This window comes from Tetrao urogallus (assembly GCF_951394365.1).
Source record: "Tetrao urogallus genome assembly, chromosome: 5".
In the NCBI taxonomy this organism is placed as follows: domain Eukaryota; kingdom Metazoa; phylum Chordata; class Aves; order Galliformes; family Phasianidae; genus Tetrao; species Tetrao urogallus.
In genome coordinates this window covers 49,582,568-49,600,075 of record NC_136818.1, presented here as the reverse complement: position 1 = coordinate 49,600,075, position 17,508 = coordinate 49,582,568, and the positions used below count along the sequence as shown (strand labels likewise).

General features: G+C 35.9%; 1 protein-coding gene across 1 annotated transcript in view; it reads right to left on the bottom strand.

The window, feature by feature from the left end:
• Nucleotides 1–1,418: 1,418 nt before the first annotated feature.
• The window catches only part of TBC1D12 (TBC1 domain family member 12), a gene marked incomplete at its 3' end in the record, with an annotated part of 33,148 nt that continues 17,058 nt past the window's right edge, over nt 1,419–17,508 (bottom strand). Inside the window, exons 3-14 of the mRNA XM_079536464.1 lie at nt 17,400–17,456; nt 12,437–12,552; nt 10,419–10,501; nt 8,895–9,012; nt 8,445–8,551; nt 7,891–7,971; nt 7,281–7,375; nt 6,481–6,552; nt 4,591–4,719; nt 4,178–4,287; nt 2,393–2,651; nt 1,419–1,487 (exon numbers count right to left, since the gene is read on the bottom strand). Of these exons, the coding sequence (XP_079392590.1) occupies nt 1,419–1,487; nt 2,393–2,651; nt 4,178–4,287; nt 4,591–4,719; nt 6,481–6,552; nt 7,281–7,375; nt 7,891–7,971; nt 8,445–8,551; nt 8,895–9,012; nt 10,419–10,501; nt 12,437–12,552; nt 17,400–17,456 (1,296 nt within the window). The remainder of the gene's footprint in view (nt 1,488–2,392; nt 2,652–4,177; nt 4,288–4,590; nt 4,720–6,480; nt 6,553–7,280; nt 7,376–7,890; nt 7,972–8,444; nt 8,552–8,894; nt 9,013–10,418; nt 10,502–12,436; nt 12,553–17,399; nt 17,457–17,508) is intronic.

Sequence of the window (17,508 nt, the reverse complement as noted above, 5' to 3'; positions counted from 1 at the left end):
GTTATGAATAGTATATACGTAGTTTTAAACCAGATAGCAATGTAATTACACCACACTAAATCTTCACCCCAATTATGCAGACTCCGCTTTAAACACCAGACAACCGAGAGCCTCCCGCACTTAAAAATACATAATAATGGTAATTTGGACTTGATTTCCACAGAGGGACCAGTTACAAAAACCCACATGTAAGGAATTTATTTACAGTAAATATTAGCAAAAAATGGACCAAAGAGTGCAAGTGCTCCTCACCTGCAGTGCTATCCATTTTATATTTCTAACCCCCACAAACATGAAGTTGTTGTACAGTATCTTCAAGAGTAGAAAGCATTGAAAACAGCCACTGTGACACGTACAGCATGACCTCATTTCTCACAGCTAAGCGATGTTAAAAGAATCTCTAAACCATATGCCTTTCAGCTTTCAGTATTGCACGCTAATAAGAGAGTTTCAAGAAATACTCTGCATTATTCTGAAGTGTCTCCACGACTCTCAAGTGTTAAAAACCAACACAAATTCTGCAGATAGTTCATCAGCTTGTAGTGTTTACCATTACATACTAGTGTATCTTAGCTAACAATGGCTCAACAAAATAAAACTGCTGGTGGCAAAACCCTTTCACAGAATACCCACCCCATTTTTAAGAAGCTGCACAACCAGTACACCAAAACAAATGCTTAACACCACTCATTTTGAAAGCCGTACATCTGAAAATAATAGCCCTGGTCTTACCACTGTTTAAAGTTTGCGTGATTTTTGCTCTAACAGGTTTGGGCGCAATACTTCTACGGTTCCTGAGTTAATTACATTTGCCCAGACTGAAGAATGAAGCTGCAACTTAAAAAAAAAAAAAAAAAAAAAAAAGTAAGTAAGTAAGACAATACCCCTTCTCAAAATCGTAACCATCTTGCACATAAACATACCAAACAACCTTATTTGGTCCTTAATACTTTTAAACGGTTCGTTTTGGAGGTAATATTTGTACCAAAGCATTTGGTTTGGATAGCAGTTTTGGAGCCTTTCAGATTCAGCATTTCCCTCATCCCTCCAAAAAAGTGCCTTTGTGGTATTTGTAAAAAAAAGTTATGCCTCAAAATTTTTTTTTTAAAGTACCAACAGAAGTTACTAGAAATGTTTATTGCATTGAGCTGATTCTTTTAAAGTATTAAATATGAACTCCCCTACTTCTCAGTTTCATAGGTTTTAGTATTCTGTGTGAAAACAAATCTTCCCATCAAAAAAGCTAATACTGACAAAAGGGCGAAGATTTCATCAGTTCATTACTCCACTGAGAGCTGTATCATTTTCCTCTCACTTTTCACACTTTCTACAGTGATTTTCCACATAGAAGTGATGTGAGAAGTCCTTCGTCATCAAGTGGTTTTCCACATTTTCAATTGACCTCAACGTTACAATGATTAGCTTTTCAGTGCTGGGCTGTGGTTCTTGTCCCCTTCTTTGTTGTCCTTCATAAGCGAGGCAAACACCTGGAAACACATTTAATAAATATAGAAAAGTTAGTCCTACAAAAAAATTAACCACAACAATATTAGCATGGAAATAACTTTCTAATATGAGACACTACAAAGGAAAGAGTTAATTACCCTAAATACTAAGTACTTACAAAGTCTAAATACTTACAAAGTCTAAAGAGTTTTTTCCAATATCTTAGGAAAATCAGGAAAAAACCGATCTCATGGATATGGGAAGATACAACGAGGTAAACAATTCCCAAGTCCTCTTTTACTTTCCAGCTATTCCTTGCATCTCAGTTGACATTAGGAGTTGAGCCAAGAACACAAGCCAGCTTTTCTGCCAAACCTGACTACTTCACCCTTGTACTTAGCTGTAGGTTTCAGCAGCAGCAATTCCAATTATTTGTCGTACAGGAACTAGGAGGAATCCCCATACAGGTAACGGAAGGTGGAGAGTTACTTTTAAGGCCCCACTACAAAGCTGTTCGTAGAGATTTTTTCTTTCTTTTTTGTTCAATTGGGTCTTATTACAATTCACTTTAGACTAACAGACTATATTGAGTCAATTTCAAATAGAATTTGGTTTACATGTTCATCTTCCTATGGCATAGCATTTTGTACTAAAAGCTATGGATTCTTTAACTACTATTTTATTGCTCCCCAAATTAATATTCAGTGCTGAATTCGTTTTCCAAGAAGAGGGAAAAAAGTAGCCATCTCAATGACAAAAATTGAGATTCTCTCTGAATACACAACCAAGATGCATCTCCCATCAGAGACAAGTCTAAAAACAAAATGTCACATGAGTAGCGTTACCTATCGCTTAGAAGTCAGGCAAGTAGCACAGCCTCTAAAAGAAGTGCCTCATGTATGTTCATATAAAAACGCACTCATGCCCACACGTACATCAAACTCACCTGTGCCCATTTTTTGTTACTATTCTGCATCTGAATAGCTGCAATACAACTAAAAAGTTTTTCTGATGTAATATCTTCTGGAAGTTTTGTTAGAAACTGTGCTATATGAATAAAGTCCATCTGTAGGAGAATATCTTCATATAACCGAAGGATTCCTAACCCCGTCCTAAACAAAAATTCTTCCCCATCTCTACAGAAAACATCCCAGACACGACAGGCCAGATCAAGTGGCAATGACTTGCTGTAGAGCGTAAAAATCCTGCAAGTGAGAAAAAAGGCACAGTTATAACTTAAGCTACTTGGAAACATGAAAGTACAACCTCCTTTAAATCTCAGCTAAATTAGCAAAGAGAGCACTTACTTCAAGCATTCCTGCTTGTCTGTATTTCACAAACACAAAAGTTACCATGTTCTCAATTCAGAATTGCTATCCCGAAACTGATCTCTTTCCATGCTACAAGAAATCCTCTATTTGAAAACAACCTCCTTTAGGAAGGAGAAGTTACAAACATCTTTACACTCAAAAGGGTGCTGTATACAAATATGAACTTAAGCCACAACGCTCAAAAGCGTAGAACTTAACCCTTCCCATTATTTAAACAATGCAGTCTAGCAGCTCTGTTTATCATTTGATTTTGAACTAAATCTAAAGCTGTAAATACCTCAAGCAGAATGCTACATCCCACTGCTACAAATATATTGCACTGAAAATCCAGTAACTATATTTAGAATTTATAATTATGTTAAAGATCAGAAAAATCTAGTTGGTGTTTTGCTATTAAAAGACAAAGTCCAATTGTGGTTGATATTAAGAAATCTGTTTCAAGAAAGCATTCATAATATACAGGCAGAGAATTCAGTCTGCTGTAAAACATCACTCAAGTTTGTCTTGGTCCCTTTGATATAAAGCACAGTATTCCATTTTGCCATTATTTATAGTGGAAAGTGCTTCAGGAACCATGGAACACTCCCTACCAATAGCTATGACTTCTACTTTCCCTTCACGAGAGGGGCTCTTAATATTTCAAGGCCATCTTTGAAACACATGCAGGAATAAGTCTTCATTTCTCACAAATAATCTGAAGCAGAGTATTCTAGGACTTAATACAGCAGCACTACTTGCATAATACATCTGTATAAACTCTGGGCTGCACACTCCTGTCTCAGTGCTGCTTTTGTATAATCTGAGCTCCTCCTAAGACTTCCCACTTACTGCAAAGCCACATCCTACAACAGATGACAGCAGAAGTTCTTCATTCCCAAGTATTTGGATTATGTGTCATTTCTGTATTGTTTAATTCCATCTAATTCAATTAACACTATTAGGAAATTATAACCCATATAATAAAGATATATGAATAGACACTTTACAGGCTCTTTGGAAGAGACATTCAATATTTGGCAGCACTACACACATTTGAAAGATGCCTGCACTACTGGCTTCCATTTCAGACAAAATAGTTTGGTACTTTCAAATATTCATTACTTCAAAATGCTCGCTATATTTCCAAGTTTACCCTTTCCTGTACTACATGCTGTATTTCATCCACCCTTTACTTTCAAGAATATACTCCTCTTACTTTCTTCAGCAGCTGATTTTGTTCATTTTATCATTTTTTGTCATTTACAGTCAGTCATAAACAAATACAATGTAGTAGCCTCCTCTCCCCTACTCATGTTATGCATAACTGACTCAGATCTGACAGGTGAGTAAAAGCCCAAACTAGCAAAATATAAAGTGTTCCAGCACTTTAACATTAGGTTTGCTCTGTTCTCTGAACTCACCAGTCTATCAAATATATGTCTGGAGTGAGACTGTATGATTTGAAATGAAGAAACAATTTGGGAAGATTTTCTTCAAAGAATACTTCAAAGGCTGCAAAGTACTTCAGCATCTGCAAAAACAGCAAAGCACTTCATAAACAGTCATTAAAAGAAAGGGTCATAAAATAAATCCCACCAAGGCTTGAGGATCTCAATATAGCACAATGTGACTTCCTGGGATAGGGAAAACAAGTGTTTCTAGAGGAAAAGTCAAAACAGGAGAACATGTTCTATGGATTAGTATCTGGTATTCTCAATAACCATAGGTTAGAGTTCTCCTTTATTCAAGAGGACAACAAGAAGTCATCAACAAGTCAAATATGCTTCAAGTCAAAAGTATGCTAAGGTTCAAAACCAGAAAACTATGTGCATACCATGCTGTGATCCACACGGAAAAAGGCCAGCTGGCATGGCTTGTTTAGAAGGTTAGCAAAGGCAATGAAAGCATCTGCCTCTTCCAGATTGAGAATGAGCACAGCAGCAATGAAGGACATCCCTTGTACCTTCAAGTGGGAAAAGCATCGAGCAAACATAGGTGAGTAAGCTCAGTACATCTTACGCAAATATTTTACAGCCTGCAGTACATCAAACACCATTAAACATAATTTCCAGATGAGCAAAAGCAACAAGGATAAATAATTTCTATACATGCAGCTAATTAGATTTCAACATGAATGTTTCTTCAGATGCATGATAGAAGTTCCCTGACTTGTAATCATGAAACCTCCCAGAACCTGGAATGCAAGAAAATGAAAACCACACAGGCTGGAAACAAGACACAACTTGGCTTTAAGTTCATTGTTAAGCTGTGAGAAAAGCAGACATGAGGAAAAATCTCACATATGGGACAGTTTAGACCCAGGCAGATAACTTGGATTTGAGACAAAATTCTGTTTTAGAACAGTCAATATGTATCTTCCCAGTTGCCAAACAGTATTTGTTCACATACATAAAATTACTTTCAAGTGGTCAGCTATAAGTTTTTACATTTTTGTGATTATTTAAAAACAAAAAACAACAACAACAAAAAAAACCACTTCAGCCTGCAGTAAGTGGAGACTATCACTCATGTAGTTGTTAAGTGATAATCTGAATATTTATTATACTAAAAATAATTTTACCAATTTCAGCTGCAATTATGATAATTCTGCTGTTTCTAGGCATTTATGCTGCCTGCTCCTCATTCTAAAAATGCACTTAATATTTTAACCATCTAGGGAAGTACTGCTATGCATCAGAAACAATCCAGCAACTTTCCATTTTTTGTGATATGGATGGGCACAGAAATAAGACTAAACTTACTGCCACATTAGCATTAAAAAGGTGTGATCATAAACATTCACACTAGCTGCAGTTGTATTATCTTTTCCTGGGGAGAAAGCGAAGACCCATCCATGAAAAATTATTTCTTTGCCCTTTAAAACTCCACCCTGGAACAAGCGGTCTCAGAATGTGCAGTCTGTAATCTCAATTAAAGATTATGGTCTCCAAAAATGATTTCACAGATGACAGAATTAAAAACATTTAAACATGAAAAGCCAGCTAGACACTGATGCAGAGTAGTAAGCATATCTGACAGAGAGGAAAACACACCCTGGGCTAAATAACATGCTGTTGCATAGATCAGTCTCAAGTTCTTTAGCTCAAAAGCAATTACAACTTGTGAAAAGCATTCCTAGGATCCCTCCAAGGCTAAAAACAAGAATAGCATTTGTTATTTAGCTGCCTTCGTAGGCTGATATGATTTATTATTTTATTATCATTATTTTTTGAATATTTAAGTTCTTCCTGCAAACAATCTTATCCTCACTAAACTCAGATGGAGCAATTAGCCTTTGGCAGAAAAACCAATATGGAGTTGCTGGATTTTAAAGATGTGACCTACTAAATCATAGGGCATTACTATGAAAATCATAGGGCATTACTATGAAAATGGCAGCAGTGGGAACAACACAGGCTGAGCTCTTCCTGGAAGGCTGCTTGCAGGTTTTGTAGATACTCTGTCAAAGTTAGAATGCCTTATGAAAATATCAGTTTAAAAACCATTCCTTGCATGAACCAAACAGTATTCTCATCTGTAATATCAATACATTTTTAGCTATTTCATTAACCCTTAGAATTACCATAACTACAATCAAATGAGTAAGTGCCAAGGTTTAAATTGTTTTGAAGTTCTAGTAGCATAAAGTTTAGAGGATCTACTTATCTAACAGGCAAATATTTTAAGCACATCTGCTGAGCTATAAACATTTCAGAATACTTACATATCCCACATCTGGTCTGTAACATGTATATGCTCCTAAAACACTATGCAGGAGATCATGATAGGGACCACCCTAATTCAAGAAGAGAGAAGGGAAAAAGAGATTTTCAAAGCCAGTTTATAAATATATGTAGGTATATACAGTATAGAAAGGTACAAGCAAGTCTGATTTATTGCTTTGTTCACATGTAGAACACCATCAGTTTTTACCCTACACATTTCCTTGTATGGTTTTGAGATGCTAAGGGAAAAGTAGCAAACTGATAATTCAATATGTACGTAACAGAAAATGAGGACATCTGGTGCACAAGCAGGGTTGGCTTTTCCTTTTGAGATACTGGACATGTTAATTCTTGGTAACACAAGTTACCATAATACAAAAATGCAAAAATTATTTCATACATTCTTGCATGCACATCTCTGTATAAAAATTATAAAACCTGAAAATGCACACTTAAATGCATCTGGATTTCTGTAGAAGCCATGAGAATATTCATAGATTGGCATACAAGTAATTTCACTCAACAGTAACTGCATGCAATTTTTCCAGGAGAAAAAGCCTTATTAGTCTTCACTTACAAGCACTTACAAACCACTTCAACACAGTAAGCATCCTAATTTAATCTAATCAGAGAAGGCATGATTCTTTGCTGTTGTATGTAGAAAAGGACCAAGTAATTTTAGTTTTGTAGTTTTACACCAAGAGCTTCTGAAAACTTTTCCATACTTGCTAGCTAGGTTACTCTTCTTGTTTAGTTACTCAGATGTTTAAAGGTATAGCTGAAGTTACAGAACTCTCACCTTCTGGAAAATATACAGGGATGGAAATGTGCGTGATATATCCAACTTAATTAGCTCCAGGCTGGCCTCACGATCAGCAACAGATGCACTAACATCTGCAAGGAAAACCAGAAGTCATTGAAAGTGATAAAATATTTCTACAGGCTTCAGACTAAAACTGCCATATGCATATAAAGTCTTTCAGGATCTAAGGAAAAACTCTGTTTTATATATAAAGCTAAGGGTAACAAAATGCATGGAGATTTCACTAAAGTTTTCAAAAATTGACTGGTTAGGAGCTGCAGAAGTTACATTCCTTCTGAGCCCTCATTATACTTTCATACGACTCAAATTTTCTGTATCCCAGGGCTGGCATTCTTTACATCACAGCAAAGGTGGCAGCATTTACTCCTGAACTTCCAAAATAGTTTTGACTGGGCCTTGAGTTCTCTTCTTTTTGTATTTCATCTAAATTTTTTACGAATGCAATGTGACACAAAAAAAAGTAGGAAATGACTCAGATTTGATTCATATTTTAGCAAGTGTTCCTAATGCTGCAATTGCATACAAACTAGTGAAACTGTGTGTTTGTAAAAATAAAAAAATCTGTTTAGCATTCTGCAGGTGTTACCTTCTACATCATTCTCAGAATTTGTTTCACTGAAGCTTTTCCATCGTTCTTTAGCTCTAGATAAGAAGATTTCATAGAGTTCTGCAAGTAAAAACAAATCAATAAGAAAAGTCTCCATGCTATGTATACTTGGCTTTGTTTTTCTTGCTTGTTTCTTACCATTGAGGGGTGGGGAGAGTGAGAGGTAGATTCCTACTGAATGGGTACAGCTAGCCATTGGAATACCACCACACAAAGTTTATGCCTCTTTCTGTGGTGAATATTCAAATTACAGGAAGAAAATCACGTTTCAAACCGTCCAGATTTTTACTCTGTGAATGGCTTGGAACGCTTCCAGTTCATCAAAAACATTAGTTATGTACTAAACAATTCTCCCTCAATTCTTTTAAGTGACAAAAACATTTTAAAAAGTTTTTAATTCCATTTCCATAACTTACCAGGTTATGATTGTCTAATTGTAAAATATACACCTAGCTCTATGCAAAGAAATCCTAAATTTCAATTGAAAATTACCAACTGTATTTTGCACTAAAATATAATACGTTAAGGCATACCAGGAGTGATATTTAACTCATTTCCCACTGCTAGACTCCACACCTTCCCACGAACACTTGGTGGTAATCCCTGCCACCACAGCTCTCGAACTCTCCGGGTAGCACGCCTAAAACAGGGAGGCAGGGAAGAAAAGCAGGCATTTTACACATCTTGTTTTCTGAAATTACTGAGCAACTTCGAAGAAAAACAGCATGCTACTTCCCAAATAAAAATTCAGTGATCACTGCTTATGTTAAAGTGCGACTAAAAAACAAAAACCAAAACCTCACAACACTGAGCTCCCAAAAGCACATTTCACGTTGCTCTGTAATGACCCAGTACTATAACAACAGCAACAAAAACTGACTTCACAAAACAAATGGAAAGAAAAACAAGGTATGTGGGTCCATCTGTTTCCAGAGGAGAGAGAAGCTACACTTGCTGGATTTATAAAGCAAAATTGCACTTACATGCCTTCCCAGTTAGGTAGTATTTCATTGACCCAAATCACCATAGCACTAGCAATATTGTCTTCTTGCTTGAAACGCTCTCTCATTATTTTCTTCCTTTTATGTGCTTCTTTAATTTCTGTTAAAGAAAACATATTAAAAATTCTGTTATAAGTGATTAGGTAAGTAATTCAGCTGTTGTCTAATTACGTGGACTGTGGATGACAGATCAAGGGTAAATTGCAGTTGCACATGAGCTAACCAATACTCTTGCTGATGATTGTAGGCAAGTATCAAAGTAATTCTATAAAAAACAGACATTATGAAAACAATGCAAGATGCAAACAAAATAGTTAATACATGTTCTACTCTGCAAAATAACAATAAAAAAGCAATGCAAAGTTTCATATCTGCTGGAGCTATTTCTATGCCAGATTTGCCCAGTTTACATTTTTCTTCAACTGTCCAAGTGCTGAGTTAAACCATTCTTCAAAACCATTAAACAGGAGTCTTTCGTTAGATCATTTGAAGATTTCTTCACATTAAAAAGGCTAGAAAGAACTGACCTTTGCCATCACTAAAAAAAAAAAAATCATTGTGAAATGACATTTTCTATTTCTGCATACATTAGACAAATCAAAAAGGAAAGTTTGCCATTCCTGGTAAACTTATGAGGCTGAACAGCTTCATTAAGCTTTTAATGAAGCTTTGTGTATAACAGCTGTTAATTTAATGAATACTAGGGCACACATACTAAAACATTACACATCACTGGGCTTTCAAAGCTCATACTTTACCAGATTTCACTCTTCTCTTGCAGTGTATTTACATTGTCATATGCCTTGGACTTCTCATTACATCTTTCAGAGCAAGTTGCTACAGATCCATAGAGGCTCAATGAATTCAGGAGCTTATATCTGACTGACAACAGCCCAAGTAAAATATGCAGCATGAATTCTTAAAATAGCTTATTCCCTGAACACAGGCATGAGAATACAGAAGTCCTTTCAACAAACTATTCATGCATTGCCACAGTCCCAAATGAAACAAATGTGTTTAATTTAAAAAGCAGATCTAATGAAAGTAGGAAGATTCACAGATACAGCTGATTTGAAAAACAAGGTTGTCATCTGTCTTCACATTCAAGTTGATATCAAATACCTGTGAAAAAAATAATCTTTAAGCGGTCAGCTTTATTCTAATTTAGTTCTCAGCAAGAACTGCAGCAACACTGCTTGAAAAAGGAATCCAAGCATACAGAAAGTTTTTCAACAATCACATTATGCAAGTATTAAAAAAAAAAATTATCAAATTTCCACTTAAAAACGAAAAAGTTAAACTGATTTTTGAACCTACTTACATTCACTGTGCTGGAATAGGAAAAAAAATTGAGAATTGTGCTGGGCTTTTAAGTTATACGCACTAGTGTATCAGAAAATAATCCTGAATATTAAACAAGGTTGTTCTTTACTGTATCTACTAGCCAGAAGATATTTTTGCTCTACAGTTAAATAGAACTATAGTGATGATTAGCAGTTAACATACCTCGCTTTTTTGCCTCTGCCACCATTTCATCATATTCTTGCCGGTGACGTAAAGCCTCTTCCACTGATTTGGCAGGAAGATTTCTGAAAACAAGTTATTCCTGAATTCAGTATGCACAAAGAACATACTGAACCATTTCAAAACACCTATTTAATTTGGTTTCTCTCTAAAGTGAGCTTTGGAGTTGTCACACCGTCAGTGCTTCAGTAACCACAGCATAAGATTTCTATTTCTTCAGAACCACCAGTCTTTTACTACTTCTGTTGATTTGCTGTCCTACAGCTTCCTCCAGGGCACGGCCAGGACACAAGAGCACACTTAAGCCACACTGCAGTACAGCCAAGATCTCCGTATTTCTAGCTCTTTTTCCTTTCAACTGATAATAGAAAAATAATCTACCGCTAGAAGAGTTTGTTCTTACTTGTCTGTCACCAGTCTCTGAAGTTACTGCATTTGTTGAACATTTGAAGCAATGTCCAAATGAAGTTTCCATGAAGCTATATAGAAATACTGATGTTCTTCATGCAATTATTTATTCTGATCAATTTTTGCATGTGTGAATTTTAATAATGAATAAGTAATAATTTATATAATATAATAATATGATAATAATTTAATAATTAATAATTAAACATAATCAAAATCCATAATTTTAATAATTAAACATAACCAGATTTTGTTTAATAATAGGTAAAGGAAAGTTGGAATTACAAAAGAAAGGACAGAGCCCAATCACATCAGAGCTAAAATTAAGGATGCATGCTACACAACTATCAATTAGACTGCTTCAATTTTTTTTTCCCCAGTTGCACAGTGATCTTGATTGCCAGAAAAAAAGATTCTCTCTCTCTCTCTCTCTCTCTATTTTTTTTTTACAAGTAGAACTGTAAATTTCTTAAAATTTCAGAATTAACTGAGAGCATAATTTATTTTCAAGAATGACATGACAACATGCTATACACTTGGAATAGCACTCCTATTTTTCTTATAGACACATACCGTTACTGTCTTTGTCTCTACCACAGAGACAAAGGAAATAATGCATTTACAAAATTTTATACAAATCTGCACCCCTGTTCAAGATATTTGTCAAGATATTTCTGTCTTAGCATTGAAGGAGCTTATGCACCACTTGAAAGAATCTCCACGAAACCATTTCCAATTGCGATTCCTTAACTGAAATTAACTGAAGCAAACAAATGCCATCACAAGTTTTCTCAAGGTGTAATCTGAAAGCTTTGATTTATTTGCTTCCCTCACAGCATGTGTTCCTAGTCACCTTGTCTTCCTCTTTCTTTCAGACTGCTGAAGGCAATATAGCTGAACAGATTGAACAATGTATTACTCTTTTTTTCATTACTGTTCTCATTTGTATTTAATGCAGTTTTTGTTGTATCAACAGTTCCTATTTTGTTGCATTCAACTGTAGTTTTAAGTAGCCCAGAGAACATAACTACAGCAAGAAACAGTTTTAAGAAACTCCTTATCTTGGTACCAACAAAGCAGTTAACTATACTGGCCAAGTACCTTCATGTTAGAAATGCTTAATACTCATTTTTTATTTTTTGTGTTTCAAAAGCAATTCTTTCTACCCCTGTTATTACTTACCCAATACTTCTTTTTCTGGTAAGCCACCTCCAAATTTGCTGAAGTGCTAACTGCCACTATTAAGTCTTCCCTACTGATCTTGGACAGTAATTGTCCAGAAAGAGCGAAGGAGAAGGGAGTGCACACTAAGATGGCAGGGAAGAAATCTGTAAGTCTTCAGTAATTTTCCTGATAAAGGGTGCCTACAACACTGTCCCAGTACACAGCAGATAACTTATCAGTGACCTCCATTTTGTTAAGAAAATTTCTCATATACTCTCATATACTTGCAGGTTCTTCTGGAGATATTTGTTAGTTTGTTATGTTGGATGGAATAATACACATGCTTTTGTGTAAGAATTATGCTCATAGATAAGCTTCACATCTAACAAATTCAGTCAACATCAGATCCACAGCAGAGTTATACATACGCTGGTCGATCCTCCAGAATCAAAGCTGTAGTTGAAAGTGGCTCAAACTCAATGTTTTTACGTCTTGCTGATGGAGGTGGAGGCTTATACATTCTTCCTGTCCGTGCTTCATATTCCTAAACAATATTATTGATAAAAATGTAATTTCAACTTTTCAGACTCCCTTCTAACCTAGTGAGAATAACACTTACTAGTAATATTTATATATATAACATCAAGTCACTTAAGACAGCAAGGAGCTAACATTACAAATTGAAATTATGTATAGCAAGACAATGCAGCTTTCCAGAACTGCTAAACAAAAGTGACTGAGAAGCCAGTTTCTTCTATCAACTTAATCTTTAATCTATCTTAGGTCAATGTTACTACAGAACACCTAGGGGTGAGTTATAGTTAGAAAACCTGCATAATCTTCCTGTAATAGTTAGTGAGCAAGTACATTTAAACAATCTGCAAAGCTGAGTAAAAAAAACACTAACCAACAATGTATGTTACCATTTATTTCCTCTTGTTTCTAGCTCTCCTTATGATGTGGTACCCTTCTTGTTTATGAAGTCTTTACCAAGACCACTGAATCCGTTACCTAGAACCATCTATTCTGTACTCAGTGACAGTACAACAATATTTAGAATTATAGTCTGTTTCATGTCATTTCTTTCCTCAGAAGTAAAAACATGCAGTCTACTTGAAAAAAATTTAAGAGTCTTTAATACACAGAAGATTAAGGAAGAAAAAAAAAAAAAACCTATTTCTTTTTCCACAGAGAATCTCAGGGAAATACAAATGAGGTAGTCCTTAGGAAAAAGGCTTAGCAGAGCCAAATGAAAACCTCAAAAATTATGTATTCCCCCTTTAATAGCCCTTGTAAATAAACAAAAATACTGCCAATTCTTATAGTTACCATTCTTATAGTTAAGTGAATATAAAAGTTTGTCTGTGAGAAGACTTTTAGCTTCTTCCCAAGCAAAGGTAGCCTGTGGATTCATATTCTTAGGCATGAAGGTTAGACAGATGGGTTCACTACACATCTTCTGTGCACTGGAATTCAAACAGAATATTATAATATCTTTTAAAGAAAACAAATTCAAGGTATTTTGGTAAAGTACTTTCAAGTTAAGTCACCAAAAATACAAACAGATTACTAGTTCGGTCATATACCTTCCCAACCAAACATTCTTCTATAAAAACTGTTCCTCTCACCTACTGCATAGTTTTTCATACATATTTATTCTTCCAGGAACAAGCAGAGGACTTTACATGTCCACTGTTCATTGACAGCATTAAACAAACATAGCTGACAATTTTAAATATCTTAAAGCTCTTTACACAGTTGAAGTCCATGAAGATAAATGGGAAAATACCTCTTATAAAAATGATAACACAGCTTCAGATTTCCTGGGAAGACAAAGTTAATTCTTTTTAAGGTGGCTTGAAGTTTTCTGTCCATCAGCCTTCTTACCCGACCTATTTTAACGATCTCAGATAAAATTTCTGTTCTTCCACATTGGGCCTAAGCTCCCCACAAGAGAAAGTCACCACAGAATCAGTGAGGATGGAAAGGACCCAGCCCAGCTCCCCACTCAAAGCAAGGCTGTGCAAGGCGTTTGTTAGCCATGTTCTGAGCAGCCCCAAGAATGGAAGCCCCACACATGCTCAGGAGAGGGGCAGCACCCAGTATTCCCAAGGAGTTTCCCAGCCCAGTATTTGATAGGTCCACCCAGAAGGCTTCAGACAGCAGAGGAAGCCCAGATTGCTCTCAGTGGTACAGCCATGTGTAATAGGTGGTACAGATTTCCTACAACAAAATCCTCTCCTGAAGGGTAATTCCTAAGACAACTTTGATTGAAAACAATATGCATCCGATATCAGTTGGCACATTCAAACAAATATCTTCAGCAATTGGATTTAAATAACCGGTATTAATTCTCTTGTAACTCAAGCATGAGAAAAATTAACAAGTTCAAAATTCACTGTTGAATGAACATGCATATTTTAAGAGCCTAAAATTATTTAATTCCACCTCAAACCATATGACATTACAGGAATTCCTTCCACCTTGTATACCTCAGGCTATTCTAGCATATTCTTAATTGGGAATGATAGCAGCCCACGGTCAGCACCCAGCCTGCAGTGCTGAAGAACTAGTCCCAAACCGCTGAAGGGCAGTAGCTTTCCCATCTCTCAAATTCTTGACTGAATTTTACACTTTCCAGTACTTTGTCACAGGAGCAACAAAATTAAGTTCACTGAGCAGTCAGAGACGAAGAAGCTGAGCTGGAACCAACTTTTTCTTTTTTGTATGAGAATTAGGTATGAAGGAATGTAAGTTAAATTAAAAGCACCAGAAGGCCATAAGAAACGAAGTCATTCTCACCATCTAATTACAAGCTAGACATCTGAATGATACTAGTGTATCTGGCTGTCACATATGCTAGGTACTGACACACTTATCAAAAGTAACAGGTAAGAAACAGGCGAGAAAAGGCATAAAAATCTTCAGTGATTTCCACAAAAGGCAGAAGTCATTATCCAACTGTGCTACTGGAACTAAAGATGCTTTACAAACATTCGGTTTTTTTGTAGCATGGAAATTCTAAGCATTACTAGAAAACAGCCACCAAAATAACTTCAAGCTCAAACTGTCAAGGTTGTACATTTCCCTAGACAAAACATTCTCCAAATATCAGAAGCTCCACATGGAAAGATGCTTCTTGCTCAATAAACATATCTACTATGAAAGATTAGATCCAAGAATCTTCAGACATGCATGAAATTCATTAACTTGAGCAACTAAAATACTCTTTCCTTTTTTTGGAATGGGTTTCTCCTTGTATTACTAGACTTAAGGGATACCAATAAGCATTTGATAAAGGATCTGAAATTCTCAGCACTGAATATAAAGCTAGAGCTGACACAGAATTTTACTTCAAAGGAAAAAATACAATTTAGAACACCTGACAAGGCAAGAACATAAGATGCAGGACATAGCGCCCACAGGATAGAACAACTGACAGCTAAGATTCAAGAGTTGCAAGACATGCTCACAGGATAAAAAAATAACCATTTTGGAAGGATTACATGTATCACAACAAGTAATTTTGTTCCTAAAAATTCTTTATTGCAGCCTATCTCAAAATAGATAAAAAATAAATATCAGCTTTAATAGCAAGCAAAAATAGTTCACAGAATCACAGGATGGTTGGGTTGGAAGGGACCTCAAAGCCCATGCAGTCCTACCCCACTGCCATGGGCTGGGTGCCCTCCACCAGGTAAGGGTCCCAGGCCCCATCCAGCACGGCCTTGAGCACCTCCAGAAATGGGGTATCCACAGCTCTCCGGGCCACAGAGAGTGTCCAACTATCCTCTGAGTAAAAAATTCCCTCCTAATATCTAATCTAGATATCACCCATTCTTAATTGTCTCCTTATTAATACCAGAACTGCATCTTCTCATCTACTGTCGTTCATAAAGCTGCAAACAAATTAAAAGCATGTTTTTCCTGAAAAGCATTACGACAACTTAGTAAGAGCACTCTGATATGCAGACAGACTAGAATTTCCAGTATTTATTCCTACTAAAATACAGATAAGCCTATTAACCTAAAGACAGGTAATAGGTAAATGGGGCAGGAAGTTTTTTGCTAATAGATCTGCCTCTGTGCTTATGATAAAGATATTCCAATTTGCAGCTTTTTAAAATTCCCTTTCAAAATTGAGTCTCTTAGAAAGGCACCCTACGTCATTTTGGTAAAACTGGTAACTAAGTTATTTAAGCAGAAATTCTGCTTAATGCATAAGAACCACCTCTTGCACACCAATCTCCAAGTTGTATGTTAGAATTACTGAACCTGAATTGGCTGTAAGACGCTTAAAAACAAGATGGTGTTTATAGCAAGAACAGATACCACTGAAAGATTTTCAAGTCATGCTCTAGGTATTTTTTTCAGAACTAAGAAAGCAGATGCTTTCAGACAAACAGAACATTTGTTTCTTACTTTCAGATTACAGACAGGGAAGAATACCATGTCTCACATAATAGGAGAGAACAACCAAACTGATGCTGAAAAGTTTCTAGATCAACTTTCCAAATAACATCATCATTTCTCATCTTTAACTTACTTTATTTTTCCTCAAATGGATTTTTCATAAGTTGCATCAAGTTTCATCTCTATTTGCTTACAAAAACACACGAAGGTATGGGCTTCTGTGCCCAATAAAGAAGAGATGAGAGAACCTGAACCATGTAACATGAGCCACAGGCATTATATATCAGTGAGCAGTCACATTACTGCTCTATTTCACATACAGTAACAGATCCACAGAATGAAAAGCAGCAAAGTTGTGCTATTCCTGTTTAACATCAACCGTGGGATTACTGAAGATTTTTCAAAGAGGCAGATGCATTGGACCAATTTCAGAAGCAAAACCAGTCACAGCAAATGGAAGATATAACACCACATAACAAAAGTTTCAACAGCTGCACCTTTCTACAGTTCCAGTTTTATACTGGAAAGTATGATTAAAAGCATCTGGAATTCTGAAGTGCTACTGCTCATGTGACTTGAGATGGGAAAAACTCTAGAGGATATCAATTTGTCAAATTTATACAGTGTTCAAAAATAAAGATTTAAGTCATTTTAACAACTGTTACCATTAAGTAGGACGCACAACAAGCAAAGGTAATGCTAGAACTTGACAGTAATTTACTCTACCTTCTGCTATTCAAGAACATGCAGTATGTTAATAAACAATACTCTATCACTTGAAGTTGTTAGTGAGATTTATGTGTGAAAGTTTGTTTGTTTGTTTTTTTACTAATGGTATCTAATGAGTTGATGGTTAGTGCCATAAAATATTCATGCTACTGTGAAAATGCGATGTTTGTTCTATTTTTAATGAGTGCTACATAGTCCCATGCATGGCATTGAATACAACTAGAAAAAAAAACATATTAAATTCCATACCCCTGTGTTTAACAGACTGAGAGCAGATATTGACGCAAGACTGCCAGAACTGTCATCCTAATGAGAAAAACAGAAGCAAAGCCTTAGTGAATAAATGAAGGAAAAGACC